The sequence below is a fragment of the Balaenoptera ricei genome, chromosome 5, assembly GCF_028023285.1.
Source record: "Balaenoptera ricei isolate mBalRic1 chromosome 5, mBalRic1.hap2, whole genome shotgun sequence".
Classification (NCBI taxonomy): Eukaryota; Metazoa; Chordata; class Mammalia; order Artiodactyla; family Balaenopteridae; genus Balaenoptera; species Balaenoptera ricei.
Window position 1 is genome coordinate 70,425,106 of NC_082643.1, and position 21,806 is coordinate 70,446,911.

A 21,806-nucleotide genomic window follows, 5' to 3' on the forward strand; every position below is an offset into this window, starting at 1 on the left:
ACCATGTGTATAATCGTGTCTGTAAAACTTTAAATAAAACAAAAAGATATTGTTATACAAAAAAGAAAAGGTAATAAAATGACACTTTAAATTTAAAAAAAAAAAAAAAAAAGGTCCATGCATGTAGTACCATGTATCAGTGCTTCATTCCTTTCTATGGCTAAATAATATCCCATGGCATGGATATACTGCCTTTTGTTTATCCATTCATCAGTCGATGGGCATTTGGGTTGTTTCCACTTTTTGGCTACTATGAATAACGCTGTTATGAACATTTGTGTACCAGGTCTTATGTGAACATGTTTCCATTTTTCTTGAGTCTATACCAAGGAGTGGAGGTGTTGGGTCATATGACAACTATGTTTAACATCTTGAGGAACTGCCAAACTGTTTTCCAAATCAGCTGCACCATTTTACATTTCCACCAGCAATGTGCGAGGGTTTCAATTTCTTCATATCCCTGTCAACACTTATTGTCTATGTTTATGATCATAGCCATTTTAGTGGGTCGAAATATTTAGGTCAAAAATAACCTAAATCACTGGTAGTATGAACTAGTTTAATAGTTAACCACATAGTAATCAACTTAAAATATCTGAGATGTCAGTGATGAGATAGCACAGAACACTCAGATCTTCTTTGTAGTTATGTAAGAATGCCTTAGGACTCTGTAAAAACAAAGTTGTTTCGTTTCCTTAAGAAGCATCTGAAAAGGGAGTTTTAAGGCAAATCATGGCTTACTTCAGCCTCTCTTTAGCATCAACAAAGCTCAATGGCTACCTGGAAGAACATCTGACAAAAACTGGTTTCTTCATCCTCAACTGAGTCACTTTCCTACCCACTCCCCTTTCTCAAATACAATTCTACCTCTACTCAAGGTGATGGGTTTTCAGGGAGGAAGCAGATGAAAGGGGAGCAACAAGAAGCATCTCAAATACCATACCCCCCGCCAAAGTTATCTACTATTACATTATAGCCTCCATAAATTCCTGGGCCAGAACTGGACTCAAAAATTTAAAAAAAACTGTCCCAGTAACTATTCAGTGGGTGGCTTTGTAGGTAAAGCTGCCACAGGCAGCATTGAGCAAAGGCAGCGAAAAAGGGCCACTGATGAGATCCCTCCCATAAAGCCAACCAAGGAGTATGATGAGGCCATCATCGTTCATAGAAGGATTCTGTAAGCCAAGGCCAGTTTAACTCTGTTACTATATATACTCAAAAAGAAGAAAGTTTCATTTCTATTATCTCTAGAGCTGAAAATTTCATGGTTATTTCATTCCTATAGACGTCATCCTTTAAAAGGATGCATTTTCCAATGGTCTTTACCGCTGCTATTTCTGAGCTCTAGACCTTTGTGGGTAACCACATAACTCACTACACTCACTAACCACGTTCTGCCTTCTTCAGGGACTGATGCACGGAAAAACAGAAGGCAATTCCCTAGTGATTCCTGTCACTGTTTCTGAAAAAAGTCAAGTGACTGTTCCTACAGCGTGGCTCAAGAACAAATGCCACTTGGAAAACTCAGAGAAACCAACTGTGTTATAGCACAAGGGCAAGACAGGCAGACTTCTCAGCTACAGATTCCACCAGACTGGAGTCTGGTGTTTTTGTTTTTTAAAACCATTTCTCCATGACCTCACCTTACTTTTTTTTCCTACCAGTACTTCTCCAAGGTCTCTCAATATTTACTAATGTTAATAACCTCAAGTGTTTGTGATAGTAAGTGTACATTTTCTAATTGCTGGGTTTTGGCAATGTAACGTACTGAAATTCAGAATTCAAAAGCTACAAAAGGTATACAGTGCAAAGTTTCCCTTTCATACCTGTGTCTAGGTACCAAATTTTTCACCTTGGAAGCAACTAAAATGGTATCAGGTTTTTAAAAAATACTTCTAGACCTATTTAATGCATGTCCAATTAATTATTAAATATATTTTCATCTAACCTATTTTACACAAATGCTAGTCTTCTGCACATACTGTTTAGCGCTTCTTTTTTCCCACTTAACAACATATTTTGAAGAACATTCCATTTCCTTACATAAATGTTCTCATTCTTTAATATAGCTGCATAGTATTCTATAGTACTCCAAGTTTCATAACCATAACTTATTTAACCTAACCTATCCCATTTAGATGACATATAGGTTATTTCTAACATTATTATTATAAACATTGCTGCAATGATTAAAGAACCTTTTATTTTTATCATTTTACACATATGTGAGTTTATCTATAGGATATACTCCCAGAAGTGGGATTGCTGAGTGAAAGATACATATTTGTCCTTTTGATAAACAATGCTAACCGATCCTTTGCAGAAGTTGTGACAATTTACAGCTCCGCCAGCAATGCGTAAGTGCCTGCTTTCCCACGCTTACAACACTGTTGTCAGAGTTTGTTCTTTGCCAACCTGATATGTGAGACTGTCTATGAATATATGTGTGTGTGTGTGTATGATTTGTATTCTATACATTTTAGTATCTTTTTAAGAACCAGTTATATTTCCTTTCCAGTAAACTGATCATATCCTTTGCTTTCTCTTCTATTGAACTATTGGCCCTTTTTTATTATTGATTTGTAAGAACTCCATATATTAATGAAATTAGCCCTCTGACTGGAAGAGCTGCAATAGCTGTCCTAATCTGTTGATTGCCTTTGCTTCATACGGTGTTCATCATGCATAATTTTCATATTTTTAGGCAGTATCATTTAACAACTTTTTAATGGCTTTGGAGTTTTGTGTCATAGTTGGAAAAAAGAACAAAAATATGTTCAAGAGTTAAGCTGTTCTCCAAGGTATCTTTCCCCTCTACATCTCAGAGATCCTTAAGCTCTTCCAATCTGACAGAAAAGTTAAAAATGTAAACATGCTGACTCTTGGTCTAGACTTCCAATTCTACTAAAACTCTTCAAGGTAGTAGTAAGAGAAAGAGAAATCTTTTATTTAATCATTTAGCATTCAAAGAACAGGGGCTTCCCTGGTGGCGCAGTGGTTGAGAATCTGCTTGCCAATGCAGGGGACACAGGTTCGAGCCCTGGTCTGGGAAGATCCCACATGCCGCAGAGCAACTAGGCCCGTGAGCCACAATTACTGAGCCTGCGCATCTGGAGCCTGTGCTCCACAACAAGAGAGGCCGCGATAGTGAGAGGCCCGCGCACCGCGATGAAGAGTGGCCCCCACTTGCCGCAACTAGAGAAGAGCCCTCGCACAGAAACGAAGACCCAACACAGCCATAAATAAATAAATTAATTTAAAAAAAAAGAACAGTCTACATGTTTTCACTTGATTTTTAACTTTAAAAAAAAACACAAAAAACTTAAGGAATCACTTTTAAATCTTACCAACGGTAATTATCCGCAACAGGGCTACCATCCACTTCTTGTTAACCAATTTCCAGACAGGAGTAATTGTGAGGAATAATGGAGAAAGAAATGCTATGGCAAAAGCTTCAAGCCCAGTGAGTTCTAGTGTTTGCAGGGGAAAGTAATAGATCATCGGTCCCAGGCCATCGCAGAGAGACCAAGAAACATATCCTAGGGGAAAAAAAAGTTTTTAAGAGAGAGAGAAAGTGTAACTTTCTCATTGTTTCAAACAGTAGCCCTTCCCGCCACTAAAACTGCTCCCGCTGGCCGCCCTCCTTCATGACCCTGGCCTTAACTGGGTTCCAGTAACAGAATTCCTCCCCTTTCCTGTCAGGCCCAGAATGAGAGTGGCTCAACATCCCTTGCTTGTCCCTTTAACCTCGTTCATACCTCCCATAGGTAGGTAGTCCCTTTATTAAAGTCTCTTCATTTGGACCATCTAGGTTAAATCTGGTTTCCTGTCAGGACCCTGATTGATAAAATTTCCTTAACTAAATCAACCCTTCTTTAATGAGAAATATCGTGAAAATCAAAAAGAGCAACAAATGGCAGAACTCCTTCCTCCCACTCCAGACTACAGCCAAAGGCACGTTAGTTAGGAAATAATCATTTTCTTGTGAGCAGACTATTTTAAACCTAACCCTAGGAGACAGTGTAGGGTAGTGGAAAACCCAGATTTGATGTTACTTTCACAGCTGCCAACTACTGACTGTAATCTTCTACAATGATGATAATTAACCAATGGGCAGTTACCATGTGCTAGGCTCTGTGCTAAGTATTCACTCCGATCTTCTCTCTTCTTCCGCATCCTATGAAATTGACACTATTTCTACTCCCCTCTTACAAATGCAAAATCAAACAACAAAAACTCCTTAGACTCAGAAAGTTAAGTAATTGCCTAAGGTCACAAAAGTGGCAAATGGCATAGTGAACTTAAAACCGAGCGGTCCGGTTCCAAACCATCCTTAACCACCGAAAACAGTACTTTTAACCACCTCGCAAAGCTATTAAGATTTTAAAAGATAAAGTACACACAGTACCTAGCACCCTAGGTACTCACTGAATGTAATTCGCTTTACATCGTGTACTTGTGAGATACAGACTAGGCCAAAAAATGAGCCCCGCCCCCCAGCCCAAGCATTACCAGCTCCCAGAAAATCAAGTTCTTAGGAAGGCACCCCTCCCCTTCATCGTGAACAGCGAGATGCTAGCAATCTCCTAAACGTTTGTCTGGGAATTCTGATTTCAACCATACAACTCGGACAATATTACAACAATAATTGTTCTTGGGACTTTCTGCAAAGCTGCTAAGTGAGCACACGGGACTCGAGTTCGACGTTTCCCGCCAAATGCTCAAATGTGCAGCCACTACCCAAGGCCACTTGTGAGGGGTCAACCCAGGCGGTAGCCACCGCGCTGACTGCTCACCTACAGCTACCGGGGGAAACGGGTGCCCCTTTCCTTCTGAAAGGTAAAGTTCGGTGCTGAAATTTATTCAGTTAAACTTAAAGATCACGGGTGAGGGGACTCGGGGTTGGTACCAGCTTCGCGGTTCAAGGCCGACAGGTGAAGAAGTCGGGCCCCTTGGGCGCAACACCAGGGTGGCGTGGGGGCTCTCTCTCTCTCTCAATTCCTCCAGCAGCAGAAGTTGCCAGGGGACGATAAGCATTTCTATTCCGGGCACCGAGCGCGCGTTCCTCCCTCCGGGAGCTCAGCCAACCCGGCCGAGCACCGCGGCGCCGGGCAGGGCCGGGGGAGCGGACCGGCGAATGCGCGGCGGGCGGCCTCGGCTTACCCAGGAGGCTCTCCAGGGGCACTTCTCTCCACGGCGAGGGCATGGCCGAGGCCCGGAGCGGCGCCGCCGAGGGAAGCCGCGCGGCCCGCACACCCGCCTCCCCGCGCCGGCCGCCGAGTCCTCCGGGGTCGGCGTCCACGCCTCCGGCTCTCTTCGAGTCTGCAGCCGCCCGCCTGGCTGCCCGCCGACCCGCAAGCCGCGCCCAGGCGAGGGTGGGGCCCGCTGGCCCCGCCCCGTCCCATCCAGCGCCGCCCGCCCGGCCCCACAGCCTCTGAGCGGCCCGCGATCCCGCGCCACCGGCTCCGCCGACGCCACCGCGCAGCGAGCGGGACCCGGGGGCCTCCGACCTGCCGCCCAGAAGAAACCAGGTGGCCGGGCTCGCTGGCAGGGCAGCCCCGGGGATGGCGCGCTGCGAGCGCCCAAGAGGACGGCATCATTGCAACTCTGCACCCGCGGTGCCCTTTAAACGAGGCCCAGGGGCGCGTTGCGAGGGGAAGGCTTAGACGCAGGTGGGGAGCCTGAGCTGCCAGGGGCTCTAGCGCCTTCGGCGAGCAGGTGCGAACAGGACCTTGGCGTTCCTAAGGCCTGGGCGACGCTCTCGGGCGAGCGGGCACCTGCGATGGCCAGGTGTGCGCTTCTCCTTCTCAGCTTTGGTAGTAAACAAATCTCATTCTGGGAAGGCGGTTGAAAAATTCTAGAGATTACAGAATTTTCTATGGCTTTTAGAGACGTCGCAACACTTGGCCAGAGGAGAGAAAACCAGTGATGGCAGTGGAAATTCTGCCTTCCTCCACTTTATGGATAATGATCTTTGAGAGTGCCCGTCCCTGAGGAGAAAGGGAGAGACGTTCTAACTAACAATAGAGCGAGTAAACTAGGCCAGTTATTTCTCACTCAAATATTACCACACCCCAGGATGTTTTGAACTTTTTTAGAACCTTCTCAAACAATTTATTTTAATTCGCTTTAATTTTTTTGGAACAGTTTTTCATTTACCACTTTCGGGAGGTTTGCTCTGAAATTAAACAAACAATGATGGATTGCCTAAAAGTGTAAGAATCAGTTAAGAGCAGTTTTGAGCAAAGAGTTCCAAATCGCTTAATTACTTTCTAGTACTCATTGTCACCAGATAGAGATCAATTGAATAGAATTGAGAGTCCGGAAATAAACCCTCTCATTTAGGCGCAAATGATTTTCAACAAGCTTGCCAAAACAATTACATGAGGGAAGGGGTGGTCTTCTCAACAAACGGATTTAGAACAATTGAAATTCCACGGGAAAAAGGGTAAATCGGACACCACCCCCCAAAAATCTCATACCATATACAAAAATTAACTCAAAATGGATCAAAGACTTAAATGTAAGAGATGAAACTATAAAAATCTTAAAACATAGGAGTAACTCTTCATGATCTTTAGTTAGGCTATGGATTCTTAGATACAACAGCAAAAGCACAAATGACAAAGAAATAATAAATAAATTGGACTTCATCAAAACTAAAAGCTTTTGTGCTTCAAAGGACACAGTCCAAGAAAGTGAAAAGACAATGCACAGAATGGGAGAAAATATTTTATAATTATACATCTGGTAAGGAACTGGTATCTGGAATATATATTTTAAAAAATTACAACTCAGGGACTTCCCTGGTGGCACAGTGGTTAAGAATCTGCCTGCCAATGCAGGGGACACGGGTTCGAGCCCTGGTCCAAGAAGATCCCACATGCCGTGGACCAACGAAGCCTGTGCACCACAACTACTGAGCCCACATGCCACAACTACTGAAGCCCATGCGCCTAGAGCCTGTGCTCCTCAACAAGAGAAGCCACCACAATGAGAAGCCCGTGCACCTCAAAAAAGAGTAGCCCTCGCTCACCACAACTAGAGAAAGCCCGTGCACGGCAACAAAGACCCAATGCAGCCAAAAATTAATAAATAAAAATTATTTTAAAAAATAAATAATATAAAATAAAATTACAACTCAGTAATACCCACTTTAAAGATGAACAAAGGATTTGATAAGCCTTTTTCCAAAGAACATCTACAAGTAGCCAATAAGCAAAGTATATTCAGGAAAATATATTCAATATCATTTCATTAGGGAAATACAAATCAAAACCACAATGAGAAACTACTTCACACTCACTAAGATGGCTATAATCAAAAATGTCAGATAATAACAGGGGTTGGCAAAGATGTGGGAAAAGTGGAAAACTCCTACATTGCTGATGGGAATGTAAAATGGTGTAGCCACTTTGGAAAACAATCTGGTAGTTCTTCAAATGATTAAACAGAGTTACCATATGACTGATCAATTCTACTCCTAGGAGTATATACCCAAGAGAAATGAAAACATAGAGAATTTGTGCACAAATATTCATAGTAACATTATTCACAACGGCCAAAAGTGGAAACAACCCAAATGTGCAACAACAAATAAATGGATAAACAAAATGTGGTAAATACACACAATAGAATGTCATCCAGCAATAAAAAGTAATGGAGTACCGATACATGCTACGACATAGATGAACCTCAAAAACACTGTGCTAAGTGAAAGAAGCCAGTCACAAAATAAATCACATATTGTATGATTTCATTTATATGAAATGTTCTGAATAGGCAAGTTTGTAGTGACCAAGAGTAGATGAGTGGTTGCTTAGGGCTGAGGGGACGGGTAGTGAGGGAAAGGGAATTAATGAGTGGGTATACAAGGGGGAATGAAAATGTTCTAAAATTAGATTGTGGCAATGGTTGCACAGTTTTGTGAATATACTAAAAACATTGCATTGCACATGTTGAATGGGTGAATTATATGGGGTGTGAATTATATCTCAATAAGACAATTTTTAAAATACAATTCATTCTAGTTATACCTTGTAAAAATGTTTTGACTGGATTCCAGTCATTTATATCAGGCATTCTTCACTGTTTGATAGACTTCAGTGACTGAAAACATCAGACACTGCATTTTCCTTCCTCTTTGTCCAAATATATTTCTTTTCCATGCACCCGTGTGAAAAGCATCTCATTCTGTGCTCTGTATACTTAGTAGGTGCTCTTCAAAGTTTGTCCCTTTTCAAAGCTAAGTGCTAAGAAAAGCTTTCCTTCTACTAAGTATGCAGTGTGTTTTCCACCCAGAGCTCAATTTTTGTCTTAGTAGGGTTTTTTTCTCTTTAATACTTTGATCACAACTAACTGCAAGGGAGTCTGGAAAATGCTGTCTAGCTGTGAGCCCAGAAAGGAAAGAAACCAAGTTTTGGTGAGGAGCTGTCATTTCTGTTATAAAAATCTACTTTATACATCATATTGGCCTTGTGCTAAGCATATGGTAGGTAAGTACATGTTTGGCAATTACATCAATAGCCTCTCCACCATCCATCTCCATCTGAGATCATTGCCTTCTGTAGGCTTTCTCTAACTTATTCTCTTTTCCAACTGCGGAGACAAGAATGTCACTCAGGATGCAAGGGGGAATCTCACCAGAGGTTTTTTTCCCTCCCCTTCTACAAAGGGATAATAATGTTTTAGTTTACAATAATTACTCTGCGGACTTCCCTGGTGGTCCAGTGGTTAAGAATCTGCCTTCCAATGCAGGGGAAGTGAGTTCGATCCCTGGTTGGGAAATTAGGATTCGATCCCTGGTTGGGAAATTAGGATCCCACATGCCACGGGGCAGCTAAGCCCGCGCACAGCAACTACAGAGCCCACGCGCTCTGGAGCTCGCGCACCACAACTAGAGAGAAGCCCTCTCGCCACAACAAAGAGGCTGCACGTCGAAACGAAAGATCCCACATGCCTCAACTAAGACCCAATGCAGCCAAAAGTAAAATAAATAAATAAATAAATATTTTAAAAAATAATAACAATTATTCTGATTTATCATTTTGTCCCTCCATGGCACATTGTGAGAAATTTTATCATGGCTCCTGATCCTTTCCTTTGTAGCTTGTAAATCTGAATTATTATTGTCTCTATAGTCAGTTCACTATGAAGTTGCTTTTAATTTCATTCCCAAATATCACAAGTCAAATAGAATGCTCTTATGAACTTTTAATTCCCTTGTTCTCCATTGAATTTCATTGCTATTTAATTACTGGTACTGTATAATTTTTACTCATCACATACAGGATAGGAGTTACTTGCATAACTGATAACAGCATCATTTGCTTTGCCCTGCTCTGTGAATGCAACCATTATATGTAAATTCACTGCTGCTACCTCAGTTTTTGTATTTACAATCTGCCTGGTTTCAATTTAATTTCAAAGGCCATGGCCTTTTCATTTGTGTCAGAATCTCTTCTTTGACCTCAAATTGCCATTTACATTCTTACTTTGCATGGAAATGAATGAAGCCCATTATGGCACTGCCCACTGTTTCTTTCTGCCTCCCCTATTTCTTGGGGCATGAACACATCAAGTTCAATCAGAACATAATGAGATTATTTTTCTTTTTATCAGAGGACAAGAATCTCTACTAGGAGATAATACTTTTTACAGTATAATAAAGATGTTCTGATCTAGCAAAAAACAGAAATGTTTTTCTTTGAAGCTGTGAAATAAGGAGAAACCCATTCATATTACTTCGACCTCTCAATTCTGTTTGTTAATTTTTTCAAAAGCACCTCTGCCACCTAAGGATAAGCTCAGTTCGCGTTTTACGATGACAGATGTTTATTTCTTGCTCACATCACATGTCCGTGGTGGGTCGGCGGCAGCCACTCTCCATCATCGTGCATCTGGGACTCAGGAGCAGTGCCTGCCTGCGGGTCTCCTGGAAGGACCACATCACTTCCACCCACATGGCAAACTCAGTGACCAAGCCGACCTCAATGGGACAGATAGTATACAAAGGAGGCGGAAAGTGTTTTTGAACAATAATGTAATCTATTACAACCCTCTTTTTTATAAATGCTTTTATTTATTTATTTAATCATTCATTCATTCATTCATTCATTCATTCATTTATGGCTGTGTTGGGTCTTCGTTGCTGCATGCGGGCTTTCTCTAGTTGCAGAGAGCAGGGGCTACTCTTCATTGTGGTGCTCAGGCTTCTCACTGCGCTGGCTTCTCCCGCTTCAGAGCACCAGCTCTAGGATGTGCGGACTTCCGTAGTTGTAGCGCATGGGTTTAGCTGCTCTGTGGCATGTGGGATCTTCCTGGACCAGGGCTCGAACCCATGTCTCCTGCATTGGCAGGCGGATTCCCAACCACTGCACCACCAGGGAAGCCCCAACCCTCTTTTTTAAAAAAGAAGAACGTATAGTTCTGTTAGTTCACTTAATTTTAGTTAGTCATTGATTAGTAGTTATTTAATTATCTTTGGTTCCCTGCTTTCTTTACCTAATACATTACGGATATTTTCTCATGTCGATAAACTGTCTTGTGCAATGTGATTTTTACTGGCTCCTTATTATTCCATAGCATGGTTATATCTAATTTACTTAACCGTTCCCATTTTGATGGATACTTAGGCAGCTTTGTTTAGGGTAATATTCAAATGGATAGGCTCCCTACCTAGAAAACATGAACATCTTTTTTTTTCCATAGAGTCTATGAAAAAGAGAGGTTATTAGGAGATTGGGATTAACATATACACACTACTGTATATAAAACAGATAACCAACAAGGACCTATTGTATAGCACAGGGAACTATACTCAATGTTTTGTAATAATCTATAAGGGAAAAGAATCTGAAAAAGAAAATATATATATATATATATATATATATGTATATATATATATACACACACACATATATATTTATATATATAACTGAATCACTGTGCTGTACACCTGAAACTAACATGACATAAATTAACTATACTTCAATTAAAAAGATAAAATTAGAAAAAAAAATAAATATCAAAAAAAGAGAGAGAGGTTACTTGTCTTCAATAAAATGAAAAAAGTAATGAACTTCTCTAAGAAGCTGGTGGTCTCTGGCTCTGCTTTAGCCAAAGTCTTCAAGGCACTGGGTTTTTTGTTGGTTTTTTTTTTGTATACATATCTATTTTTAATACTTAACATCAATTATTTTTCTTAACATTTTTATTGGAGTATAATTGCTTTCCAATGGTGTGTTAGTTTCTGCTTTATAACAAAGTGAATCAGCTATACGTATACATATATCCCCATATCCCCTCCCTCTTTCGTCTCCCTCCCACCCTCCCTATCCCACCCCTCTAGGTGGTGACAAAGCACCGAGCTGATCTCCCTGTGCTATGCGACTGCTTCCCACTAGCTATCTGTTTTACATTTGGTAGTGTATATATGTCCATATATACACCACCACTCTCTCACTTTGTCCCAGCTTACCCTTCCCCCTCCCTGTGTCCTCAAGTCCATTCTCTAGTGGATCTGCGTCTTTATTCCCATCTTGCCCCTAGGTTCTTCATGACCTTTTTTTTTTTTTTAGATTCCATATATATGTGTTAGCATACGGTATTTGTTTTTCTCTTTCTGACTTACTTCACTCTGTATGACAGACTCTAGGTCCATCCACCTCACTACAAATAACTCAATTTCATTTCTTTTTATGGCTGGGTAATATTCCATTGTATATATGTGCCACATCTTCTTTATCCATTTATCTATTTATAAGGCACTGGGTTTTGCTTGCCATCATCAGATTTCCACCTGCAGCCATGAGGAAATGGAGGAGTACTCTTTGCCTGCCTCTCTCCAATGTGGACAGGTAAGTGTCTTTCCTTGAATGGGAAAACGTGGACGCTCCCTATGGCAGAGAAGGTTAACTCTCTATCAAACATCCCTGCTCGTCCTTCTCTGTCCGTGCAATAGAGTTGCTACTGGAAAGGAGCTGCCAGCCAGGGGCTGCATTTCTCAGCTCCCCTGCCATCTCCATGGGGTCTTAGGTGACCAGCTGTCACCAATGGAAGGTGACCAAGTGATGTGTGTCACTACCAGACAAGCAGGCTAAAGAGTGCTGTCTTTCTCCCCACCTCTCCCCTTCTGCTCATGACAGGGAGGCTAGGGAAAGGCTGAGCCACAAGAGGAAGGGAGCCTATGTCCTTGGATGACTGCAAGGAGGAGAGCTAGCCCTTTGACTGGGACACAGGCCTCGGGCTGCCCTGTGTGATTGAGGCACGGAAGTGTTGGGATTTATTCATTACAGAACTAACATTGCCCTGACCAAGACACCCACATCCAGTGTTTTTCCCAGAGGCTAAGGGGGTATACAAATTAAAGGGAATGCCTTTGAGCATTCATCCTATGCCCCTCTGGGCACAGGAAAGAGAGAAAGAGGAATACTCAGGTTACAAAATATGAGTGTGGTGCTTGAACTGATTTCTCCTCTAGGAACTGTTATGCTGCCCCGAATGAATATTTGTTCAGTAAACACCATCTAGGGAAATCAGTACAGGCAGGGAGCCAATCTCCTCAACTCCCAGAGTCCTCTGTCAGATTTTTAACTAAAGTTACAGGTGGAATCACCACATTCTTTTGAACTGGCAAAGTGAGGAGCATAATACAATTATTAAGAGTGGGGCCTTGCATTGACATATATACACTACCAAATGTAAAATAGATGGCTAGTGGGAAGCAGCCGCACAGCACAGGGAGATCAGCTCGGTGCTCTGTGACCACCTAGAGGGGTGGGATAGGGAGGGTGTGAGGGAGACCCAAGAGGGAGGAGATATGGGGATATATGTATACGTATAGCTGATTCACTTTGTTATACAGCAGCAACTAACACAACAATATAAAGCAATTATACTCCAATTAAAAAAAAAAGAGAAAAAAATAAAATAAAAGGAAGCACATAAAATAAAAAAAAAAAGAGTGGGGCCTTGGACCTCACACCAGTCAGAATGGCCACCATCAAAATGTCTACAAATAATAAAGGCTGGAAAGGGTATGGAGAAAAGGGACCCCTCCTGCACTGTTGGTGGGAATGTAAACTGGTGCAGCCACTATGAGAACAGTATGGAGGTTCCTTTAAAAACTAAAAACTGAGTTACCATATGATCCAGCAATCCCACTCCTGGACATATATCTGGATAAAACTCTAATTCAAAAAGATATATGCACCCCAATGTTCATAGCAGCACTAATTACAATAACCAACACAAGGAAGCAACCTAAATGTCCATTGACAGGTGAATGATAAGATGTGGTACGTATATACAATGGAATATTACTCAGCCATAAAAAAGAATGAAATAATGCCATTTGCAGCAACATGGATGGACCTGGAATATATATATATATAAGTGAAATAAATCAGACAGAGATAGACAAGTATCATATGATATCATTCGTATGTAGAATCTAAAATACAATACAAATTAACCTATCTATGAACCTATCTTCACAGACATAGAGAACAGACTTGTGTTGCCAAGGCGGGAGGGGGAGGGGGGAGGGATGGATTGGGCATTTGGGATGAGCAGATGCAAACCATTATATATAGAATTGATAAACAACAAGGTCCTACTGTATAGCACAGGGAACTATATTCAATATCTTGTAATAACCTATAATGGAAAAGAATCTATATTGGAGAAGAATCTACTCTTGTGCTACAATCTGGACAGGTTGCTCTCCAGGCTGGCTGCACACCTGTTGTCCTGGAGCTTCCCACCAGCCCCATTTGAGAGATGCTTCCACCTGTCTCCTGTGTTGGACTCCCCATTGCCAGGATCCCATGTCTTCCTCTTAATTGGTTTACTCCAGTGACTTCCTGCAAAAGAGTACATAGGAAGTAGGGTTTTTTTTTTTGAGGCTTTACTTGTAAATGTCATTGTCCTACTCTGTCAGTACCATCCACTGAGATTGAGAAATTATTAAAATAGGAAACATTTTATTGCAATTTTTCATCCCAAGGTTTGACCAAGTATGGCAGAAATTCCAAAACAGCAGTGGCTTGAACAAGATTGAGGCTTTGTCTCTCTTATGATAACGTTGGCATAAGTAATCCCAGGCTGGTATGGTGGCCCCATGGTCATCAGGAACCCAGGCCCTTTCCATCCTGTTTCTCACTGTCCTCAACAGACAAATTCTACTTCAAGATTCAAGATAACTGCTTCAGCGCCAGGCTTTGCATCCTCATTCAAACCATCAAGAATAAGAAAGGGGAGGGAGAAAGAGAAAGGACACCCCTGAAGGACACTTCCTAAAAGCTGCACACACTGCTTCTACTTACATCCCATTGACCAGAACTTCGTCATATGATTGCATTAACATTCTATCCTTATTTTATCCTTGTTTTTAACCTTTTCATGACACCGCCCACAGATTTTATGGTACCCCTATATCTACATTGTGACTATTATTGGATTTCAAGCACATGGTGTGAAGTAAACATGCCTCTTAATTTGTATTACTTTCTATCTTTCATTTATAGCCAGATGTTGGCTGTCATCAACCACCTTTTCTGTTGTATAAGTTATTCTAAGTTTGAAACGCAACATCATCCTATCCCCCAGAAGAAAACCCACCCCACAAAACAATAATGATTTTTTTTTAAATGTCATTTTATTTATTTTTTATTTTTTTGGTTTTTTTTTTTAATTAATTAATTAATTTATTTATTTTTGGCTGCGTTGGGTCTTCGTTTCTGTGAGGGCTTTCTCTAGTTGCGGCAAGTGGGGGCCACTCTTCATCGCGGTGCGCAGGCCTCTCACTATCGCGGCCTCTCTTGTTGCGGAGCACAGGCTCCAGACGCGCAGGCTCAGTAGTTGTGGCTCACGGACCTAGTTGCTCCGCAGCATGTGGGATCCTTCCAGACCAGGGCTCGAACCCGTGTCCCCTGCATTGGCAGGCAGATTCTCAACCACTGCGCCACCAGGGAAGCCCAACAATAATGATTTTTGAAGTTTGGCCTGGTTGCCTTCCACAGGAATTTGTCCGTGTTGGTGGCTTTAGGCTTCCAGGTGATTCTTAAGTTCCTTGGCGGTGGAGGAATGCCATGAGGCAGGGGAGATGCTGCTGTTTCCTGCCGTGAGGAGGAAAATGGTTTTATTGAGAAAAAAATGAGAAGAAGGGCAGAGAAGAAAGAAGAGTCTTGGCAGCATTCAAGTCCCTTGTTCTATCTGTTTCTAAGACCCAGCTGCCTGTGTGCCCTTCCCATGGTTTGCTTGCTCAAATGTCCATGGATCCTGTTAGTCAATAAATGCTCCCTTAGGAGGTTGCGATTAACATATACACACTGCTGTATATAAAATAGATAACCAACAAGGACCTACTGTATAGCACAGGGAACTCTACTCAGTACTCTGTAATGGCCTATATGGGAAAAGAATCTTAAAAAGAGTGGCTATATGTATATGGATAACTGATTCACTTTGCTGTACACCTGAAACTAACACAACATTGTAAATCAACTATACGCTAATATAAAATAAAGATTAAAACATAAAAATAAATAAAAACTAACATGAAAAAAAATGCTCCATTTTGGGAATGCTCTTGCACTGTTGGTGGGAATGTAAATTGATACAGCTACTATGGAGAACAGTATGAAGGTTCCTTAAAAATCTAAAAATGGAACTACCATATGACCCAGCAATCCCACTACTGGGCATACACCCTGAGAAAACCATAATTAAAAAATCATGTACCACTATGTTCATTGCAGCACTATTTACAATAGCCAGGACATGGAAGCAACCTAAGTGTCCATCGACAGATGCATGGATAAAGAAGATGTGCCACATATATACAATGGAATATTACTCAGCCATAAAAAGAAATGAAATTGAGTTATTTGTAGTGAGGTGGATGGATCTAGAGACTGTCACACAGAGTGAAGTAAGTCAGAAAGAGAAAAACAAATACCGTGTGCTAACATATATATATGGAATCTTAAAAAAAAAAAAAAAATGGTTCTGAAGAACCTAGGGACAGGACAGGAATAAAGACACAGACCTACTAGAGAATAGACTTGAGGACACAGGGAGGGGGAAGGGTAAGTTGGGACGAAGTGAGAGAGTGGCATGGACATATATACACTACCAAATGTAAAATAGATAGCTAGTGGGAAGCAGCAGCCTAGCACAGGGAGATCACCTCGGTGCTTTGTGACCACCTAGAGGGGTGGGATAGGGAGGGTGAGAGGGAGACGCAAGAGGGAGGAGATATGGGGATATATGTATATGTATAGCTGATTCACTTTGTTATACAGCAGAAACTAACACACCATTGGAAAGCAATTATACTCCAATAAAGATGTTTAAAAAAAAAATGCTCCATTTTGCCCAAGCCAGTTTGATTTGGATTTCTGTCACTTGAAAACACAATGATCCTTACTAATTCATATTCATACAAAGTAGATTCTTGTACTTGCCGCAGAGCTTTCTCCCTGTGCCTATGGCTAGTCTCCGCCCATCTCCCACCCTGGCTGCGGGGAGAGGTTGGGGTTGGAGCCAAAGGCTAGAGGTTTCTTTTTTGTGGTGATGGAAACGTTCCAAAATTGAGGGTGGTGATCTTTCCACAACCCTGTGAACACACCAAAAGCCATTAATTGGTATAAATAGGTGAATTTCACGGTATGTGAACTATATCTCAGTTAAGCTGTTTTAAAAAACCATTATAAGTTGTAGATTTGCCATCTGTACCTATAAAATAGTTAACAAGGAATTTTCCTTGTATCTATCTGAAGCCAATTTAACTCGGGGTCCTGTAAGGGTGGTGACCAAGACTATTCATGTCATCCCCACAGAAGACAACCAAGCTGTGTACCTGCAGCAGCAAAGGAGGGAGTGCCTGTTCTCAGAGACAAAAACAATCCCTGTGGCCTGATCCACGAGGGTTTCCCAAAGAGTTGAAGGGGAATCAATCCAGAGTAAAGAAGATATGCTTGAGTGAACATTTTCAATACAGTAAAAATAGAAAAAGAAAGTCTTGAGAAACATTGAGTTCATGTTCTAATGTAAGCATTAGATTCTTTTTCACTTAGACTTATACTCTTAGCACAAGTTAAAAACACAAGGGCCTACTTAGAAGACAGGCCTGGAAAATCAAGAATCCTTCAGCAGTTTTTTGGATTTATATATTTTTATTTATTCATTCTCACACTTCCTAGGAGCCCTCCGTGTGGGAAGCTGAGCGCGCAGAGATGATCAAGACAGAGTCCCAGCAAGGAGGAGCTCTTGGCCCACGGGTGCAGTCTGAAGTGCTCAAGTAATCTCAACCCAGCATGAAAAGTGCTACGTGAAGGCCTGAACTGGGGGCGCTTAGGGCCCCTGCAGGAGGGAGTTGGCCTGGGTGCCCTGAGAGACAGGGGTGTTATGGTCTATTTACTCACGGCTACTGTGGTGCTTGTTTATCTGCCTAAGCCTCCACTTTCCCACCTGTAAAGTGAAGCTAATTATAGTAAGGAATGATTGCATCTGTGCACTAGCTGGCCGGACTTGAAAGAAACACAGATCATACTCCTGCTGGTGAGTTAACTCCCTTGGAAGACTGTGACCCAATATATAAATTTCTGGAAGGAGTTGCCTAAATACAAAATTTCCATTAGTGTTATCAGATTTTTTATTCATGTATTCATCCCATAAACATTTATTTAACTTCTAGTCGCCATGCTCTTTTAACTGGAATACACAGCAGGGGTGAGCAGCTGTGGATCAGAGGATATATAGACTCAGAAATTCAATATGGCACATCTTTTCAAAGCATTAAGTTTACCTAGTATAAGCAGTTCATAACATTTTCATGTTAAAACAAACAGGGGTATGTTACAGACAGGATTGTAAAACGCATACAAAGTTTTAGGATAAAGCTTTGGGGGCTCATGGTAGACTTCTTTGATTTATGTCTTCCAGAATTCAGGGAGAATGTGTTCCTTCTCTGCTGCCATTAACTGAGCATCGGTTGTTAAATAAGTATCTTAGAAGGTACAAAATATACATCCCTCCAAAAGTATATAATCTGAACTGAAACAAGATACATGAACAAATGAATCAAGCAGATATCCATACGTGTGTCTTTTTTGAGAAGTATGAGAAATTGCTTCTGTGTCTGTGAAGTCATTATATGTTAGACTCCAGCCATGACAGAACTGTGAGAAACCAATTCAGGGTCCCCACTAGAGAAAACTGGAGAAAAAAATAAAATTCTGCAAGTAACTCACTAAGGAAACAGATTCAGAAATAGCAAAGGATGGGTCTTTCCTACGCAGAGCAAAAACTCACATCTGCTAAGGTGACCAAGGCAGGTGGGCTTGGGAGGATGGAGAAGATTACAAAGGGCAGGAATTGGGGGAAGGCCATTCCAGGTAAATGCAGTGGCATCTAGAAAAGGAACAAAGTCAGGAAAAGTGAAGTTGTATTTGGGGTTCAGGGAGTAATCATTTGGTCAGAAGTTTCACCAAACGTGCCAGTGCGGCCTAATGAAGGGACCTTGAAACCAAGGACAAAGAATGTGAAATGTACCTGCCACTTAGGACACGCTCAAGTGAAGCTTACTGACTTAACACAAACAGGACGAGGCGTGTGTGATGATGTACTCTACAGCGTCCTGGCAAGTTAAAACGAGTTCAGCTCCAGAGTCTGCTTGAAATGTTTCCAGTTTGCTCCCTCCTCCTCTTCCCTCACCTCCCTGTCTATTCTCTCCCATTCCAATAGGGAAACAGAAGACATTCTGCAGTACCACCCACGCCATTATATGCAATTAAGTCAGGAGTAGTCCTGTGGGATGACTATCCAGAGGTGGAATAATTTATGCGGGCAGATAAATTGGGAAAGTGTTGGGATCGCTCAGTTTTGGGTGTGTATTAATTTGGGTGTGTAACACAATATGCAAGATCGTATTAATTTTTACATCTTCACAGTTGCTAGATGTCCTGGGAAGGAACCGTGTCTTGATTAGTTTAGTTTCCGTGTCTTGGCACATAGTGCAAGACTGAGGGAGTCGGCCACAGGCAGGCCTAGAAAACCGCAGGCCTCACCCCACCAGGCAGAGTTTTTACTGGGTGGTCAACTGCAGGACGTGACACGTGCTTTCTGCAGCGATCCCAGAGAGGAAAGGAGGAGGAGGATCTGAGGGTTGTATGACAACAACTCCTTCCCAAACCACCAGCATCTCCTGGGGGAAGTTGGAGTAAGGTGGCATGAGAGGACAGATGTGTTATCCTAAAACGTGTCCCTAGAGGCCAAGACGTCGGTGCCATATGTGGCATTACTAACCGTGTGTACACTGGGTGGTCTGTGGGATGGGGACCTTGCTAAGGCCAACTTGAAACAAGAGGCCCACTGAGCAAAGATGTTCAGTTGTTCTAGCTGGTCCTGTGTCCAGCCGTGGAAGCTGCAGCGTAACGTTTGTCCTGGAAAAGATCAGTTGCTCAGTCCCTCTTACTTATGAGATAGATGCATTGTCCAGGAGACATTGGAGGAGGGCAGAGGGTGTATCAGAAGGAATTTTGGCACTGTTCCTCCTGGAGGTCTCTAGGATGCAAAGTAGGTTGCCAGGGAGGGATGGAAGGAATTTGCACAAGGAGCCCAGGACCTCCTGGGAGAGAATGAATCTGAGACCCAACACTTCGGGCCTCAATACCTGTTTCCAGACTTGCAAACTGGCTGGTCAGATGGAAATAGTATCGATCTTTCCAAGAGACAATAAAATTTGAGACTACAAAGCAGATTATAGCAACAAGACTTTTATTTTTTATTTAAATTATTTTTAAAACAGTACTTTTTCCCTAGAACAAGTTTATTCACAATGTTGTTCAAGTTTACTATATCCTTACTGATTGTCTACTTGCTCTGTCAATTATTGAGAGAGGTGAAATCAGCAAATATAATTGTGGATCTATTTTTTTTAATGTACATTTTAAAATATTTCCTAATTCTGAATTTTCTCTCTTTTAGACTGACTTTCCATCCACCTGATCTAAATTAAAACAGTTTTCTGCACAGACAGGAACAGCAGAAAGGAATCAGTAAGTAATACAGAGTTGTTCCCAAACTCTGGCACTTCCTGGAAACAGAAGGGATTACAGTGGGATGTGGAAGAGTCCCCGTGGAGCTAATGACCCCTGCGAGGGGCCCCAGCACTGTGCTCACGTGATCATCCATTTACACAAAATTTTCAAAAGTAAGATATTTTAACCACAGTTGGTTTAGATAGCTGTCCCTTTCCACTCCAACTTCTTGTCTATCACATTTCCCTCATATCGAAGGCATTAGAGTGACTGCAGGCAGTTATGGGTCCTGCGGAGGAGAAATTGGGGAGAGTGGGGAATGTATCAGCTGCAGTTTTGAAAGTTGTTTTGCAAAGTTTCAGTAAAACAAATGAGAAGCAACAAACATCATTTGACTTGTCATTTATTTTATTAAAGAACCGAAAGAAAACATTTTTTTCCAACGTCATTGAGGTACAATTGACCAAGCTGTGTAAATTTAAGGTGTACGACATGGTGATGTAATATACATATCTACTGTGAAATGATTAGCACAATAAAGTTAGCTAACGCACCCATCACCTCACATAGTTACCATTTTGAAAGAAAATTCAGATTAAAAAATTAGTGGAATATGAAACAAAAGTGGTTACTATGAAGAATGAAACCAGGAGAAATTAGTCTGACACTGAAAAGCAAATTGTGACCAAAAAATTTCAGATCATACCAAAAGCAGTAATTCATCAAGAGGAAGAGACAAATTTCAAATAGAAGTAATAAATTGGTTTTTGGGATTGTTTGATGATCCCATTAAGGGAGAGAAGCGAAAATACCTTTAATTGGAACAATATTTAGATATCGTGCTAATTTGACATGAAGTGCTGCCATCTAAAAAAAAAAAAAATAACAGAAATCATACCACTACAAGGGGGACATAGAGATAAACTGGTTAATAAGTGCTATCAATTTCAGAGTATTCAAGATTACATATTGTACAAGAAAGTTAGAAAATGTCCTGAAATCTCATACATGAATCATAGAAATTTCCCCCAAATTGACCACCAACCTAAAATGCACACAACACTACAAAGGGATTGTGAAGTTGAGAGAAATTCTTCTCAACTATCAACAGTAAAAAAAATTTTTTGAACCATGATCAAGGAAAATCTGAATTATCTTTCTATTTCCACCATAGAAAATATTACAAAATCGTTTTTTTTTTTTACTAAAAGACAAAGAATTTTTTAATGCAGGGAAAAAGAGTGTTAGGGAGGTGTGTGAGAGAGCTAGTTAATAAAAAATATTTTATTTTTCTGGATTGTGTGGTGTTTGTGGTAGTTGTCAGCATTTTTTTTTAAATTTTATTTATTTATTCATTTATTTATGGCTGTGTTGGGTCTTCGTTTCTGTGCGAGGGCTTTCTCTAGTTGCGGCAAGTGGGGGCCACTCTTCATCGCGGTGCATGGGCCTCTCATTATCGCAGCCTCTCTTGTTGCGGAGCACAGGCTCCAGACGCGCAGGCTCAGTAGTTGTGGCTCACGGGCCTAGTTGCTCCGCGGCATGTGGGATCTTCCCAGACCGGGGCTCGAACCCGTGTCCCCTGCATTGGCAGGCAGACTCTCAACCACTGCGCCACCAGGGAAGCCCCAGCATTTTGAAATTTGTAACCTGTTGTCATTTCTTTTCTCATTCAAAAATAGATATTCTCTTCCATATCTGATTTTGTATTTCTAATTTTTTATTCTTTCATCTTAAAGAGGGTCCCCCAAACTGAATAAGCTA

The 21,806-nt window shown here is 41.5% G+C and overlaps 1 protein-coding gene across 1 annotated transcript in view; it reads right to left on the reverse strand.

Moving 5' to 3' along the window:
• The window catches only part of CWH43 (cell wall biogenesis 43 C-terminal homolog), a 51,382-nt gene extending 46,093 nt beyond the window's left edge, over positions 1-5,289 (reverse strand). Inside the window, 2 exon segments of the mRNA XM_059923036.1 lie at positions 3,348-3,539; positions 5,164-5,289. Of these exon segments, the coding sequence (XP_059779019.1) occupies positions 3,348-3,539; positions 5,164-5,206 (235 nt within the window). The 5' untranslated portion in view covers positions 5,207-5,289.
• Positions 5,290-21,806: the final 16,517 nt, after the last annotated feature.